The sequence below is a fragment of the Spodoptera frugiperda genome, chromosome 16, assembly GCF_023101765.2.
Source record: "Spodoptera frugiperda isolate SF20-4 chromosome 16, AGI-APGP_CSIRO_Sfru_2.0, whole genome shotgun sequence".
Lineage (NCBI taxonomy): Eukaryota > Metazoa > Arthropoda > Insecta > Lepidoptera > Noctuidae > Spodoptera > Spodoptera frugiperda.
The window spans coordinates 1,211,604-1,228,555 of record NC_064227.1 but is presented as its reverse complement, the minus strand read 5'-3'; the positions used below and the strand labels follow the sequence as shown (position 1 = coordinate 1,228,555).

Below are 16,952 nucleotides of genomic sequence, written 5' to 3'. Positions count from 1 at the left end.
CTTTAGACCAAGCTTCTTTATAGGCCCGTCTTGTCTGGTTGAAACTCTCTTCTTTTCAGCGCTCCTGGTGTTTCCCGTGGGAGTCGACCCACTGTCAAGAAGATTTGGAGTATCAGCGCTCGCGGGATGAGGCTCGCAAATACTCTCTCTCACCTTCTTTTTCCTTTTTGGAGCCATTTAACAGTAATTAATGAGATTTGTTCGAGTAAATTGATCTCACGTTGAATTTTATATTATATTTTTGTCGAAATAGATTTTTTTATAAGAATACTACATTTTTGATTTTGACATCTTTTTTCCACGAGCTCTTTTTTATTTTGACGTTTGACAGTTTGCGGTTTGAAAATTTTCTCTTTTTGATATTCTTCTTTTTTATGGCGTTTTGTCACTAAAGAGGTTTTGTGTATTAGGTGTTTGAGTAAAAGAGGTTAAGTATACTTCTTGATTTCACATGTTCCTCTTACGCAAAGATTCGCAGTTTCGATAGCTTCGTGTTTTCATAAAGGCATAAAGACTTTTAATGGCAGTGGAGGTGCCACTGCCATTAAAAAACAGGTTTAGGTTCGGTATTTATTGTTAGAACTTTCAGAGGTTTCACCCTGCATTAGATTTCTAATGTTTGTCATTGTCCAACCCAGGAATGAAACCCAAACTCACCTGCGCAGTAGTTTGTGTCTTGTGTCATATTGTAAAAATTAAAATAAAATGGAGTAACAAGAAATGAGAAAAAAACTACATTTTTTTATAAACTCATATGCTTTATTTCGTACTGGTGCGTTTGCCTTACAAATATACCTATTAAAAAATTAAACAGAAAATTCCATGTATTTTTTAATAATTATTTTAATCATTTATCTATTATAATGACGATCACTAAACGATATGCTTCCAGAAATTAAAAGCAACACCAAATTAATAAATAGGAAGATAATAATGCAAAAATATTATTATTATTATTATACAAAAATGAGTAGAATACTTTATACAGCTCAGACCTTTATCTAATAAATTAAAAAATAATAGATCTACATAATCAAGTTAAATAAAATAAAAAAGAAACATTTAAATTGTTTAAAAAACTTATTAAACAAATAATCATTTTTAATTTAAACGTAATTTCAAATTCATTTTGAAAAATTAAATGTAATTTTATTTAAATGTATTATCAGAAAAAGGCCCGCTATTTGTATCTTTGGTGATCAGTTATTGCTTTCTTTCATATAAAATATAAACTATTATTACACTGCGCTGTATATTAAAGACATTACAATATTTTTTTAAGTCTTTGGCGTTTCTCTAAACTGTATGATGTATGTTTTAAAACAATATTAAAAGCATGCTCATCGGGTCTGAGAAAATAATAATATTTACATTTACAAAAAATCTCAATAATAACTTTGAGAAAAATAATAATCAATAATAATAATTAATGGACGGAAACGATAAGATTTGATAACTAATATTATTTCATAATAAAACAATTATTTGAACTTATTACGTTTACATAATTATGGCATACAGCGTGCTAATTTGAACATGCTATACACGTATAATTAAAAACTAATCATTTTATATAAAAAGTAAAAAAAAACACGAATAATCTCATAGTAATTTCAAAAATAATCTAAATAATATTTCTTAGCATTTGACTTGCATAGTTTGTTAAACAGCTTCATCAGAAGAAAATACATTTGATAACAATACAAAGAAAATAAATTAGATAACTTACATAAATGATAACGATTTTAAATGTAATAATAAATGTAAAATCTTCTTTCCATTGTGCACACAGGACAGCTTAAATAAAATTAAATGGAAGTTTTAAAAATAAATGTTACACAAAATTATTCACTACTTTGTAACTATGTTGAGGTAAAAAAAGAGAATAAATCTTAATCCTAATAATGACATTAAATGAATTACATTATAGTTTTCATTAAAATACATTATTTACATCTTATAGTAGTGAAGTAACTTTGGCTCTCTGAACTTTCATTTAATTAAAGATAATGAGTATAAATGAATTATATTTTTAAATGTTCGAGAAAGCAAAAGTCTTATTACTGACCTGAATAAAATAAAGAGAAATAATTATAATTAGTTATTATTTAAGGGCATTGTACAAATATATTAATTTATCTACAAAAGGAGATTGTCTATAGGAAATAAAACTAATTGTCTCACATGATCGATCGATATACATATAATTTTATATTAGTGTCCGTTATTTATCACTTGTGTTTTTCGTTGTTATCCGCCGACTACTACTCGCACGGCGTACGTTGATATCTGGAACAAATCAAAATAATTATTAGCACTTGAATACTTCACTGTAACGTCACGCCTTCTATAACCGATGGAGTAGGTATAAGTACACCTGCATAATATTACGACATTAATGTCACTGCAGAATGAATATCTACTTTTCACCATTTGTGCTATAAGTCCCATGTGAGTGAGCCTCTTGCTTTACTGCCAATTCCAAACTCCGTTCTATTTGAATAATTAAAACTTGTGTTGGAAGTCAATTTGTTAAGGAAGATTATATCATACCAATTATATGCTACGATAATTTGAGCCTAACAGACGATATAACGTTATATTCAAGTCAGCCCTCGATAGTTACAAGGTTTTTGCCAGTTTTAAGTAAAAAGACGAGGTTTTTTGTCATGATGAAATTACTTTTTTACTACAAGAAACTTGTTTTTTTAGCTACTTAATTTAGATATCTTAAAGGTCTTATATCTTTTCATAGCACAAGGTTGCTCCTAAAATAGACCTAGAGAGCTAGACTAAAATAAAGTAGATATTGCTATTGATTTTTATTCCCGCTTTTTATTCCCGAAGTGGTAGCTAGGGTATACATTACGCTATGTAATGTCACTACAACTACTACTGTACACCCACCTGTTCGCTATTTGTGTTATAAGTCCCATGTAATAGGGCGTAAGCCCATTGCAAATACTGGGCCCAATTCCAGACTCCGTGCTGCTACTAGGCCCAACCCGGGAATCGAACCCGAGACCAGCAGCAGTCACACATGCAACCACTCGATCAACGATTACGGACGTCTATTAATTCATAATTACTTTCAAATAAATTGTACTTAATGATTTAAAATATAATCTCGAAATAAAGGCCTAGTCCATTTCAAAATTATTTTCAAACAAAACCTTCTTAAACAATAATAAACCAATAATTCAAAATCAAATTATTTCGTGCAATCAAATCGATGCACACCTACTACAGTAAGAGCCCCCTATCAAAAGTTTAAAAGTACTCCTAGTAGAATGAATCACTTAAATTTAATGCGCTGTAAGTTATCCCAGCCCTTAGGGACCCTACCGTGCCCTTTGTCAAGGCCCTTAGGGACAAACAGGGATGGTAACAAATGTACTAGTGTGGCCCTATTGTGTTCTGATTTATTTTTTGTCGATTAATTTAGTTGTAATGATAATATGTTTTTTTTTTAGTTTGTTGACAAGTCTTGTTTCTTTATGATGGGTAGAGAAATTGTTTTTAGTTTTTTAATTTTGGTTGTTGTATTTTTGTCTGTTTTATGATGTTTAGTTTTGTTAGATGCGATATTTTTAAGTAGGAGAATAGTATTATATTATATCATTTAAAATGGTTATTGAATATTAGTCTTTCATATTTTTTAGAGGTTATACTGTCTCAACGATTTATTTGTAGCTTGATAGAGTCTTTATTGAAACTACTTACACATTTTTGTCAGTTTAACGAGTTTTTTTAAATAATGAATTTAATTACCTCAAATAAGTAAATCACAACAAAGAAAAAGACAAGCATAAGTTCAAAATTGCACTTTATCATTATCCACATTAAGATTCCTTTTCATCTACCACCAACAAACAAAGCACACATAGTCGACAACATGCGACAATATCCGACCCTATATGAACACCATAGCAAAACGTTATATGCAGTCAATAACTTTAATAGTAAGCTTTATCACTCTAAACATAAAGATCATTTTCGCATGGTATTGTGGTTTATTGGTGTAGAAGTAAGTTGGTATAGTCAAGTAGCTTTGATGTAGCACCTATGGGATTGGGAGTTGTATCTAATTTGATGGTGGAATCAAAACAATATATTCTACGAGACATTCTTTATACTCGTATTGTCGAATTGTCAGTGAATTTTCCAAGGGATTTGATGGGAATGAGATTTTATTGAAGACTGGATTTTATAGTTGATTCCAAGGATTGAGGTATTTTTCAATAGTATTTTCATGATTTTTTTTATTGAAAGACGTAGAGCGTATTGTAAAGTGACGTTACTTTCGGTAATGTGCACCTCTGCCTACCCTTCGAGGATAAAAGGTGTGACGTCGCAAAAGTAAAGCGTATTTGAATCACCATTTTCAGAAATTATGCTATATCATTTATATTTATCGTCTAATCATTTTTAATTTTGATAAAAAAAACTATACAACTTCCTACCAATCGATATTAAAAATAATGTATACCTTTTAACAAAAGTATTAATGTTTACTAGATTTAACAGAGGCTTTCGACACACCACAAACATTAACTGCTCAGAGGATTTTAAAGCATTTAAATCGCCTGCTCGTTTAGCAGGCTCTGAGTAACAAATGGCTTTGTGTTGGAAATAAATCTGATCCGTTTATCACTTAGAGAGGCTCGTACGGTCAGTTTTTAGAGGGCGTACCTCAGGGAAGCGTTTTAGCACCTGTGTTTTGTTAATTAATTTGAATTGGTGTTTTTATTTGGTATTAAGAAGTAAGAGAGAATATTATGTTATAAATTGTTTTAGGTTCTTGACTATTTTAGATATTCTATTGAAAATAAACTAAATAATCAGTTAGTTATTTTCATTCATTAAAAATGATCTTATTTCTTTCGTATTATTTTTGTATTCACTTAACGCAAATAAGTCATATAACTGATGATACTAATTATACTTTTCAGAACACGCTAGTGTTCTGAAAAGTATAATTAGTATATGTGCTAACATACATAACCATCATCATAGTTTATTAAAACATTAAACTGCTGAAAGAAAACTGTTGAAGGCAAATCCTCCACTAAGCGTCAGTCACCAGTATCGGACGTGGCGATTAACGTGTTAACAACAGATTTGTTTTTTTTTTATATAAGTGTTTGTTTTACAATTTGATTTATTATTTTTTTTAAACTAGAAGAGAATACCTTAATACAGGGAGGTTGATTACAAATACAACTTACCACTTGGACAGTAGGCCGGTGGCAGCAGAATGCGAGTAGGGTCCGCCGTACGGGGAGTACTGTGAGTAAGGCGCCGCGTACGCGTATTCACTGGCTAACGTTGTCGTACCTGGAATTAAAGAAATTAATTGTAAATTAATCAATTGTTTGCTAGTGTAACAACACTAGAATAACTAGACTAAGATTAAAAACTAATTGTTATTAGTTGGAATAGTCTAGTCTTTTGGTATCCTGCGTTGTGGGTGTGTTAACACGCATAGTTTTAGACCCGAAATACCAATTTGCGGATCAACCTATACCATTTATGCCAACCAACCACGCCAAACGTGCAGTCGTGGTGTCTGGGAAACTGGCTGCCGCGCAACGTTGTAGCGAGTTCGATTCCCGCACGGAGCAACTTTTTGTGCAGATCTACAAATTGTTTGTTTGGGTCTGGGTGTCAGTGTGCATGTGAAATGGTAGTTTTCTGGTAAACTGCATTGTGGGTATGTTAACAGGAGAAACATATGTAGTAGATTGAGGCTTATAAGTTCCAATTTGCGGATTAACGTTACCAACCAATACCAAAATCTTCGCTGACTGTACAGTTTGTGCATTAATAAAATATCAATCAAAAACAGTAAACACATATGTAGACATATTGACATTGTAGACGCTTTAGAACTTCAGAACAAAAGCACTAGTTATGACTAGTGCTATATGTGTTGTCAATTAGTCAATTATATTAAACAATTTCCTTTAAAAAAAAAGATCCTACATCCTCCTGCAAAAAAAAACTATTTAAAAAAGTCTTTACTTCCAACTGTCCTTCTAGTGCTGACTTCCTTCCTTCATGGAATTAAGGAGGTACGTCATCTATGATTAATGATCAAGTCTATTGTTTTGTCTGATGATGTCATCGTTTTGAGTCGAGGGGAGATTTTGAAGTTGTATAGACTGACTACGGGCTATTGGAACTGATGGTGTTACGCCCGAATACTCAAACGCGACTCAATTTTAAGTTGTGCTTAAATATCGTGCTATCTCTGTCATTTTATAAAGAATTGATTGTTTTGACAGAACTACATTTGAGAGCGTCTTAAAATTGAGTAACGTTTGAGTATTTGGGCATTAGGGAGTTAAAAATATAGCATCGCAACGAGATGTCATAAAGTCATTTAGTTAATGATGTATTTGATTGGGTCATGTGTGTTTATTTGCTTTGTTCTATTTTGAAGATGTAGCTAAAAGATTACTAGGGTTTAAATAATTTACAAGTTTTATATCAAAAGTAAATCAAAAGTTAATGTCCCCACTGACTAGAGATTTTAAAATGCTAAACCTAAGATATGCATCAACCACGACTAACGAACCAGTACGTGGTTCAAAAACATGTTAAGCATACATTAAATATTTATTAATTATTCACAAAATCGGTGTCTTCACTTAATAAATAATCCAACGCGTTATTTATAACCATCATCCAATTTGATCACTCAGAATCACCACTCAACATTAATAGGCTGTGCCCAAAGCGGCACGCCTCAAACAAATTTAACACTAACACGCCCCCTGAACACTTACGCGTAACCACTTGCAACCCCCTCCCACCCCGGTTTAATATTTATAAACGTGAGCCTAAACCCGTTTGAGCTAGCAGCACTTCTGTTCCGCGGGCTCTTGTGCCGGTTCGTTAGCCCAGACAAAGCCCGTATGATCCCCCACCGCGCCCCCCTCTAAAATTATTTGCATAGAACCCCGAATGAGCTATTAAAGATGTCTGCTTACCCCCCTTACCACCCTCCGCCAAGATAAGCAGATTGCGGCAGATTAAAGACCAGAAGCGTAAAGAGCGGCCCCCACACCGCTCCCTGTGGCACTCCATTTTAGAATCTCTCTTTAATATGCATAAGTGCTAAAACTGTGGGCGCTGTATGAAATTTTATGATGTTATAACACAGAGAGCATTGCGGGGTCCAAGGAGAAAATTAGATTTCCGACGGAATGGCTCGGAGTGGCTCACTCGACTTTGTCGAAAGCTTTCCTGAGTTTTTTTTTACTCGCTTTTGTTTTCTCGACAGTGATTCTCGCTGTTTATCTGTTCGGCCACTTTTATTTTTGCTTTCATTGTTTTATTTCTGTGCGTGGATCTTTATTGAGGGGGAGTATCAAGTTAAATTGTCGCGTTTTTATGCTTTTGTCTAAGCGATAAGAGGATGCTAACATATTTTTGCGTGAATTACTTGGATTTGTGTTTCTTTTTTTGAAAAAGCTATTTCATTCAGATACATTCTTACTCTTATATTTTATGTCTTATTACAGAAACATAGTCATATAGCCCTTAGACATAAGCCGGGTGTTTTATACATCACTTTATGGATATAATATGTAAGAGTTTTATGAATATGACGTCTATCAAAGTAAGTATGTAATTTACTTTATGCTAATGTTATATTCTGAGGACGTTGTACGCCATGGCCGTCTGTTTTAAGTAATAATAATACGTATACTGCGTGCACACATCATATTATTATTATCTTCTCTTATTAAGATAGGTAGAACATGGCACTCATCAATAAGAACATAATATTGTATGACAATTAAATTGGGAGGATAATTTTGCTAAGAGTTTAATACGATACACTCTCAAACAAGCATGATGTTTCGGAGACGATCACGGATGGTATTGACTTATTTTTTTTTAAATAAATACCGTACATAAACCTAAACAAGTTAACAATTTTTATGCGTATGTACGACAATTATGTTGTGTTTGTAAACGCATACCAGACACAAGAGAAAATTTTAGAATAACTATAAAGATAAATCAATTGATGTACGTTAGTCTCTCCAAAACTCGAGAAAGGCTGAACCGATATGGCAAATTTTGGTCTTGAATTATATTTATGGAAGTCCAAAGAAGGTTGATACGAAGTTAGCCGGGTAAGCTAGACACAGGAGAAAATTCTAAATTGGAACAAGTTTCAAGAAAAATGTAATAACTATAAATATAGTAAACTTACCATCATAATGTGCATACGGAGGGTACGGCGGTGCAGGCGGCTGTAGGACGACCAGTGCTGCAGCGTCAGGACTCGCAGCCGCCGATGGAGGTTCCCCACCAGCCCCGCCATTGGAACCCGTGGAGTCATTCGTTGCTGCAACAAGATTAACGTTTGATAATGCTGTCCTATTCATCATAGTCTTGGTAATGATGATGTTACTCTTGGTCGTTTGGTTACATTCAGATATTGTTTTTAATTTATTTATCATTTTTACAATTAATACAGGGTTATGCATATTTAATAGCAACCAAAAACCACTAAGGTTTAAACTTGTCCTGTCAGGAATTTATCTCAAAAATTAAAAACTGTTAGAAATATTAATTAGTAAGTTATCAATACATTCTTGGAATTGAAATCTATATTTTAGGTGAAACTAATCTTAATTGGAATTGTAAAAACATTTGTATGATTGAAAACGGATAGTCTCGTATTTATTTCCATAGATTCTCGTAAAGCAAAAACTAGATGGTCACGTAATTTCAATTTCAACAGCAAAACTTCTGCTATCTATTTGATTTAGTTTCAAATATCCTTCTATGGTTTTAGTTAAAGTTCTCTAACTTCCAACTATTAAAAGAAGATTTATTTTTATGTGAAAATCTTTTCGGTTCCTTGAAGTAGTAACCTTGTTCATATTAGGTATTTATATCTAAATGTACATATAGACCAAGAGTAACAGCATCTAGTATAAGAGTCAGCTTACAGAGTGGTTGCAGGGATGTTTGGCTTAACGTGGGCAGTCGATTGTGAGCTGCCAAAGAGGAAACTACATGTTATTAATTTGTTACAGTGGTCCTATAGTGGACGGTGTCTTAGAATAGTTTTAGTATTCATAATGATTTTGGTGTTCTTCATATTAAATTAGCCACTATTGATTTTGCCCGCGTAGATAAAGGAATATAAAGTAACTGGTTCAGATTTTTACCTATCTCTAAGTCAAAGTCAAAATCAATATCATTTATTCTAATTAAACCGTACACTTAGGTACTTTTGAAACGTCAACAAAGAAAGAAATAAACAATAGTCTGTTAGTCTGTCCGTCAGTGAAGGTGCTCGTTCTAAAGTGTAGCGAATGAAGAAGAACGAGCAAGAAACTTCTAGACACAAGAATCGTATTTTTTTTATTATTGTCATAATGTTACGTTTTGTATTCTATGAAATTGATAATTGTCAGCAGCCCGATCCGGGAATCAGACCTGAGACCTCTAGTTCGTTATTCACACTTACGACCACTCGACCAACAAGGCTGTCCATTTATTTATACGAAATCAAATTCTACGTTGAGTAAGTACTCAAGACAATTTAATTTAATAGCTTTATTTTTTTACTCTTATTTACAATTGAAACAGTAATTTGAAGACATGTAAATCAGTTGTAAGACCAAGTTGATTAACTCTAAGTGCGATACGAGTAACTGTTACCACATCACAGATTAATTTGTTAATTAGACCGTAACAATTATGGTCAACAGTGATTTTATCATCGCTACATGTATTAAACATGCAATAGTAAATCCTAAGATAATAGAATGTAGTGCCTTGTTGGTTGAGTTCGATTCCGTTTCTGCAACAGCAGTTGCTGGGCTTTTTGAGGGTTTTTCGAAAATTTTCAGTAGTGGCATGGTATCTGGTATGCCCTGTATATGGTAATAGGTTTACATCCTACAGGACCTATAGGTGAAAACACACATATGGTGAAAAGTGGTGTACATTGTACAGTGGTATTTCATGTAGCCGACTTATACCATAAAAAAGCTACTGTTCTGAGAATGTATCATCAAGTAAATACTAGTTCATCATAACCGCCTGATCAGAAACACATTTCCAAAAAGACTTGACATAAAGTTTCCTGCTCGTTCTTCTCCATACGAAGCTACACTTTGGAACGAGCACTTAGCTTCACTGACAGACAGACTGATGGATAATTTAACTGGACGTGTCAAAAGTGCCTAATTAAGGATTAATTGAAATAAATGCTTTGACATTAACTTTCCAAAAGACAGCTTTCTACAATAAAAATCACACAAACTAGCAACTAGCAATATTGGAAAACGGATGATATTTTAAAACCATCCCTGAAACAAAATGCCGCTGAAAACGAATAGTTTTCAGCTGAAACCATGAAAAAGCTGATTCTCAGTGATTTACGTTGGCAGTGTAACATTTTGTGACCACTGTCAATTTATGGCTGGTCGCATTTTAAGGGGTTTAAAAGATTTTTCAGAGATTTATTTGTTGGGATTGGTGATGGATTTTTGTCTGTAGACGGTTTATTGGTTATGTTTGAGCTTGTGTAACACAATTATTAACAAAATTGGTACCGTTTTTTTTTTTTTTTTTTTTTTTTATCCAACTGTGTAATGAGGAAATGTTGAGGTACGGTACCAATTTTTCCGGAGCTGCGGACTACCTAGCGGGTTTACCGGGGCTCCGGCTCGAAAAGCAGGAGAAGGAACGGGGTGGTTTTTAGTCAGTAAGAGTCTCAAAAAAAAAAAAAAAAAACGGTACCAATTTTGTTAATAGCAATAGCGACAGATTGTGTGATTCATATTTACTCAGTATCACTTTTTTTAGACCATTTAATCATATGGAGTGATTAAAAAAACAGAAAAGAACGTTTCAGGAAAAATGTAAGCTTAAAATGTAATACTGAATCAGTACCGCAAAATCGAACTCAAAACATAATTGACATAAGTCTAGTCTACTAAACTTAATCGACTAGACCTGGTCCTAGTCCTAGACCTAGTCCTTATATTTTATTCCATAATTTTCCACCAGAAAACGAACCTAACTTCCAGACACAAAATTCCAGTACAGACACAACACAACCAAGTACCCCAAAATCCCATTACCACGTTAACCCACAAAAATCCATGCCAAGCTAACTGTCACGGCATGCAGGGTTGACACCGCAGCAGCAATTTTCAGGGCGTGACAAATATGGCATAATGACGGTGTTCGCTGCAAATTATGGAGTCCAAACAAATTGAGTAGCTGTAGATGTTTTAGCTATCCGTTAGTTTTGTGAACCTTATTGTTTATTGTCTTGTTGGTTCAGTGATTGTAAATGTGGCTGCTGAGCTAGAAGTACTCAGTTCCATTCCTGAATCGTGCAAAGTACGTTGTCGAGTAAGGGGTATCCTATCCTATTCTTAGGTTTTGTAAACTATAGTATGTATGTTAATCTTTTTGATTATGTAAACTTTTTATCATTTGCATGGTGTTTAAAATTTTGTCTGGTGTATGACAATAGACTCATCACCTATTATAAAAAATACCGATTTCCTAACAACCCCTAAATTCCTAACCTCCACATGGCCGGCGCAATGCATTTGTAACGCCTCTGGTGTTTTAAGTGTCCATGGGCGGCGGCAATTGCTTACCATCAGGTGATTCGTCTTCTCGTTTATCGGCTTATACCATAAAAAAGTATACATTTCGATTCCTGTCAAAATAGGTTGTTGAGTAATGAGGGGGTATCTTATCAAATTTTTCTCGGTGTACTCACGTAATTAATCGAGAAAAGCTCTACTAGTTTCGAATATGCTGCGCGACGTATTCGTGTCTGCGCACGCTGCTCATGATGAAGAGTCCCTCTGTGACTCAAAACTAGTAGCTTTTCTCCATTAATTTACTTGAGTTGACCGAGATGTTTACTTAATTTAATATACTGTCTCACGATAGTTATTATAAAAAAGATTGATTGATTTTTAGTTAGTTACTTTCCTATTTATAACGTTAGGGACAGTAGTTATAACAGTTATTCTAACTGTTTAACGTTTAACGATCCAATAGTTTAGCTTTGGTATTGTTCTTAATTAATTTGTTTTTTATTGTTTAAGTTTTTCCGCGTTTTTCGGTCCAATTGTTACTGTTTGGTTTATAGGTACTTAGAGTCTGGTTGAGTGGTCGTAAGAATAGCTGTGTAGTATGGGGTCTTGGGTTTTATTCCTTAGCTTCCCGATACTAGAAATTCTTTTAAGAATAGAATTTTATTATAACTTTCGCGAGACATACTAAATTAATTATTATTTTATCGGCTTACTCATTAATATGAGCCTCTAGCATAGTTGAAACTTGTCAAGTTTCTTGTCAAGCAGTTACGTGAGTAAGCCGCTAATAATTAATTTAGAACAGATTTTTTGGCTAAATACTCGCTTATTATATTAAATGTACACTTTGTACCTCTACTCATATTTTCAACACAATACACATAGACCTTTTGATGTTACAACACGAATACTCCATTCATAATAAATAGAAAACAAAAAAAAAACATAAAACAATATAAACCACAAAGCTTTTAACCAAGGAAATCGGCCGTGCGCCTGCGTCTACAATAGAACTCTTGCGCATCAAATTACATACGTCATGATACGCGCAAACGCATCTTATGTTACTGAGAGGGATCTACGTGATCCATTCACACACGAGGATGTGGTCAGCTCTATTTTTGTGGGAGAAAGAAAGTGTAACTCATTGTTGATTTGACTTTTTACTCGTATTGTCACTAATTAGATGGATTACTGCCGTACTCAGAGACATTGACAAGACTTAACCAAGTCCTTAGCAATTGTTTTCGAAACAAAATCGTTACTAAGGAATACTTTAAGTAATTATTAAATGACTTGGAGTACGATAAGCCTAAGAATAAAAATCCATTACTCACTTTTAACTAGTACAAGTTAACTATACGCGAAATTTTATTAAAACCAAGGGAATTAAAGTGTCTTTATAACAAAAATCACATTAAATAATAATGGCTAAACTTTAAATCAAATGAGTCTTAAAACATATATATCGTAAAACAAGTAACAATTTAACAGCAAAGTAAGAATGACAAAATAAAAACAGTAAGTCTAGCAATACTATGAATGAACGAAATGAATGAATGAACGAACGACGCGAGTGGTTCCCATCGTGTCTGTAACCACAGCCCATTATGCGGTGGCATCTCAATAATCAAGGTATTGATTATTTTATACCTGTCATTATCACATGGGAAAATACTGTGTACTGTGTAGGCGGTTAACTTTGTAAAATGCTGGTCAAAAATTAAGTATATTTACCAAAACCAAAAGATAATTGCTCTATTAAATAGCGTACAATTTAGTATTTCACATATTTTTTGTTTGTCTATCTATTTGTACCACTTAATATTTGAAATGGCTGGATTGATTTTGACGGGACTTTTAATGGCAGGTAACTGATGCACTAAGGCGCTATAGGAGTTCCTAAAAGCTTCCAAAATGAATACTAGGTCATTGAAGTTTGATAGGCATTAAAAATGTAGCTGCGAACCTACTTACTACTAGTTAATGTACGGCGAAAACACTCAATAAAGCATATTGTACTCCATCTCCTAAAACTTAGACACTAATTTCATTTAACCTAATTTAAAACATCAATTGTCAAGCAAAAACAGCTTCTATGTCTTAAAAGATAAAGTACTTACCTGAATGTGGAGTGTAGTGAGGATGGGCGGCGTGTTCGTATGGAGTGTCGAACAACTCTCCGTAGTAACCAGTGGCGCCACCTGCAGCCCCGCCGAGCTCCGATAGTAACTTGTACTCGTCTTTGAGACTCCATTTTGATGATGACCAGAGCTGAAATGAAAGCAGGAGTTAGTTATGGCTGTAGGTGACTTTGAGGATCTATAATAGGGTAGATGACTAATTTTTATATTAATGTCCGTCTTGTAATTATTTTAAAACATTAGACGCGTATTTTTTACACAAGTATTTTCGTAGTTACGATGCAAACCTCAGTTCGTATTTTCTTTATCTGTTTTGTTAAAGTTGTTAAGATTTTAGTAATTAAAATAAGATATACTGGCCGAAATGAGAACCGTCTCCTTTTTGGGATGTCGGTTAAAAATCTCCAAAGACCATAAAATATTAGGTACACTATATGAGGTGTATTTTTCTCTAGATATCAATCAGTTGGATAGAAACACTATGATTCTATACAACAGCGCTTCCTGTCCTAACAATGAAGCTAGATTTTGAGCAAAAAACCGCTGCGGTGTAGACTCTAGACTAGACGATAAAAAAAAACATTAACATCTTATATGATGAAGTGATCGACCAAGGAGGTCGATCACTTCATCGGTAGATCTTAATATATAATGTTAATGATTTTTATATTGTTTTGATGATCAAAAATGCCGTTCTGGTGTATTTGAAATAAATAATTTTCACTTTGACTTTGACAAAGTATGAGGTTTGTGAAACTAGACTAACGAGACGAGAACTTTATAGTCAAAGTCAGAGCATTTATTTCAATTAATCCTAAATTAAGCACTTTTGAAACGTCAAATTAAATTATCCGTCAGTCTGTCTGTCAGTGAAGTTAGGTGCTCGTTCCAAAGTGTAGCTTCGAATGGAGAAGAACGAGCGAGAGACTCCATTCTAAAGAAAAGGATCCTTAAATTTCTAAGAAATAGAATTACTTCTACCCACTTACCGCCGTACTCAGAGTCATTTAAAGGTTACTTAACACAGTCCTTAGTTATTTTTTACTAAGGAGTAGTTTAAGTAGCCATTAAATGACTCTGAGTACGGTAGTTAGTTCACCTGCAGCATTATCAGACAGATAGACATAGATTATCACAAATTAACAATCCGGTAACATCACATTAAACGCAGGACGAACCGTACGTTCGGTGCGAATTGGCGCGTAAATTTCGGCGGCCATCGCGGCTCGTGACGAATGGCGGCGGTCGAGAGCTAATGACGTCACTTCCGCCCGCCATTACGTGCGTATAAAAGTACAATTAAATCGTGTGTGATTTTTTCGATTGTGTATCTTCTGTGTGTATTGGTGTGTTTGTGGGTGAGATGTGAATTAAGATTTTTTTTTGCAAGTTTACTCGCTTATTGGGTACGGTTGGTGCAGTAGCTGCGTAATGGATGATTGCATGGTTGGTTCGGTGGTTGGGCAACTGGATGCCGTACAACGTGTAGCGGGTTCGATTCCCGCACAGAACAACTCTTTGTGTAATCCACAAATAGTTGTTTCATGTCTGGAGGTCATGTGCATGTGTACTTGTATGTTTGTAAACGCACCCACGACACAGGAGAGAAATAATAATAATTGGATGATTTTGCCCCTTAAAAAAAGCAACAGTTGACTATCGTAGTGATGTTAGAAAAATCAAAAAGTCATGTAATTAATCATCATGTAGATTCTAGAATAATCTAGAACTGTAGACTGTGTTAAGCAAAATTAGATCTTAAACCAACAGCATAAGACTTACATTGGAGTATATTTGGTCGCCATTGTAATGACTTCTCTGTCTTTTCACGTCGTCTTCCGAATGGCTGTTGAAGTCTCGGTTTTCGTCTGAAACAAAATATTTAATAAATAAATACAATATTTAAAAAAATATACTGTTTGTTTATTTTTTGGAGTAACTAAATCAAATAGTGCCCGGTAGTAAAGTCTAAAGAGACATCCTCGTTGGTCGAAATGTAAGTGTCAAGTTCGATTTCCCGGAGAAGCAAAGTTACTGAAGTTACGTAATGGACATGACAAACCATACTAATGACAATTAACCGTAAAACAAAAGATTAGCTTTTTTAAAAAATCCATGCAATTTGCATCAAAACTTTCAAAATCATGCAACAAAAGTTCATCCAATAAAAATCTTAAGATCTCACAAAAAAGTTCGACAGTCTTTGAAATTAATCTCTACAAGAGCTCCTTTATCAAAACTGTGACTCTACAATGCGACTCTATGTAGAGTACATAGAGGAAAGTTGTAACTGATGTTAGTAGAGTGTAGGCAGTGAAACACTCGCGGCCTCCCCCGGCGACGCTCGCTTTATGCCCCCTAAAGTTAATAGGGAGGTGACATTATCGATAAAATAAGGATACTCGTACTTTAAATATAAAAAGAATTTGAATTTTGATTGTAAATCTGCTGTAATAGGAAAAAGGTTTCAAAATGTGCATTTTCTATTTAAATGTTTTTACAATTAAGTTATTATTTTGTAGTAATGATGATGAAAAATTCTGAACTTGTTTTTACTGTATGCCAACGGTTGTTCTTTTGACAAATAGCTGTATTCATTTATTGTGATTTTTATTACTAAAGTTGCGTGATTTATACTTATTTTTAAGAAATACTCATAATTACACACAAAATAACATTTATCCCAATAATTTCCACTTTTACAATCAACACGTTTCATAATATCGACAAAAAAATATCGATACCATTTTTCCTCACACCCTATCACTAGAATCCTTTCAGCCGTAGTGGTGGGCACGAACCGCGACCACTAAGATTTACTGTGCTATTAACTTTACTGCACAAATTGTGACCTTATTATTATAACTTCTATTAAATTTCGACTCTCGACTAACTCGACTTAAGATCACTTTTGCAAAGACGCAGTAATTTATAAGAAAATGAAGTTTTATTAGCAGTAAAAGGATTAAGATCGGGTGCTGTGATTTATTTTCGAGTTGAAAATATTAATTTTAGAACTTGCGAATAGCTTGTGATATTCGTAGTGTCTATCGATGCTACGATGTGCCATTAGTATACTACATAGATGAAAAGTACCTTAAATACTAAAAATATACAATTCTACTGAAAGAATACTAAATTTTAATTTTTCAAAAGGAATCGAACTCAATAACATAGCCTCAGAAACTAATTATCATTTAACTTG

At 33.8% G+C, this 16,952-nt stretch overlaps 1 protein-coding gene across 6 annotated transcripts in view; it reads right to left on the bottom strand.

The window, feature by feature from the left end:
* Window positions 1-754: 754 nt before the first annotated feature.
* The window catches only part of LOC118280740 (paired box protein Pax-5), a 97,290-nt gene continuing 81,092 nt past the window's right edge, over window positions 755-16,952 (bottom strand). For 5 of the 6 annotated variants that reach the window (XM_035601091.2, XM_035601093.2, XM_035601092.2 and 2 more), the window contains 6 exons: window positions 15,530-15,615; window positions 13,727-13,877; window positions 8,976-9,023; window positions 8,231-8,365; window positions 5,229-5,337; window positions 755-2,289 (listed from right to left, as the gene is read on the bottom strand). In XM_035601091.2, coding sequence (XP_035456984.1) covers window position 2,289; window positions 5,229-5,337; window positions 8,231-8,365; window positions 8,976-9,023; window positions 13,727-13,877; window positions 15,530-15,615 — 530 coding nt within the window. In that variant the 3' untranslated portion in view covers window positions 755-2,288. The remainder of the gene's footprint in view (window positions 2,290-5,228; window positions 5,338-8,230; window positions 8,366-8,975; window positions 9,024-13,726; window positions 13,878-15,529; window positions 15,616-16,952) is intronic. The other variant, XM_035601095.2, reaches the window with a different exon arrangement.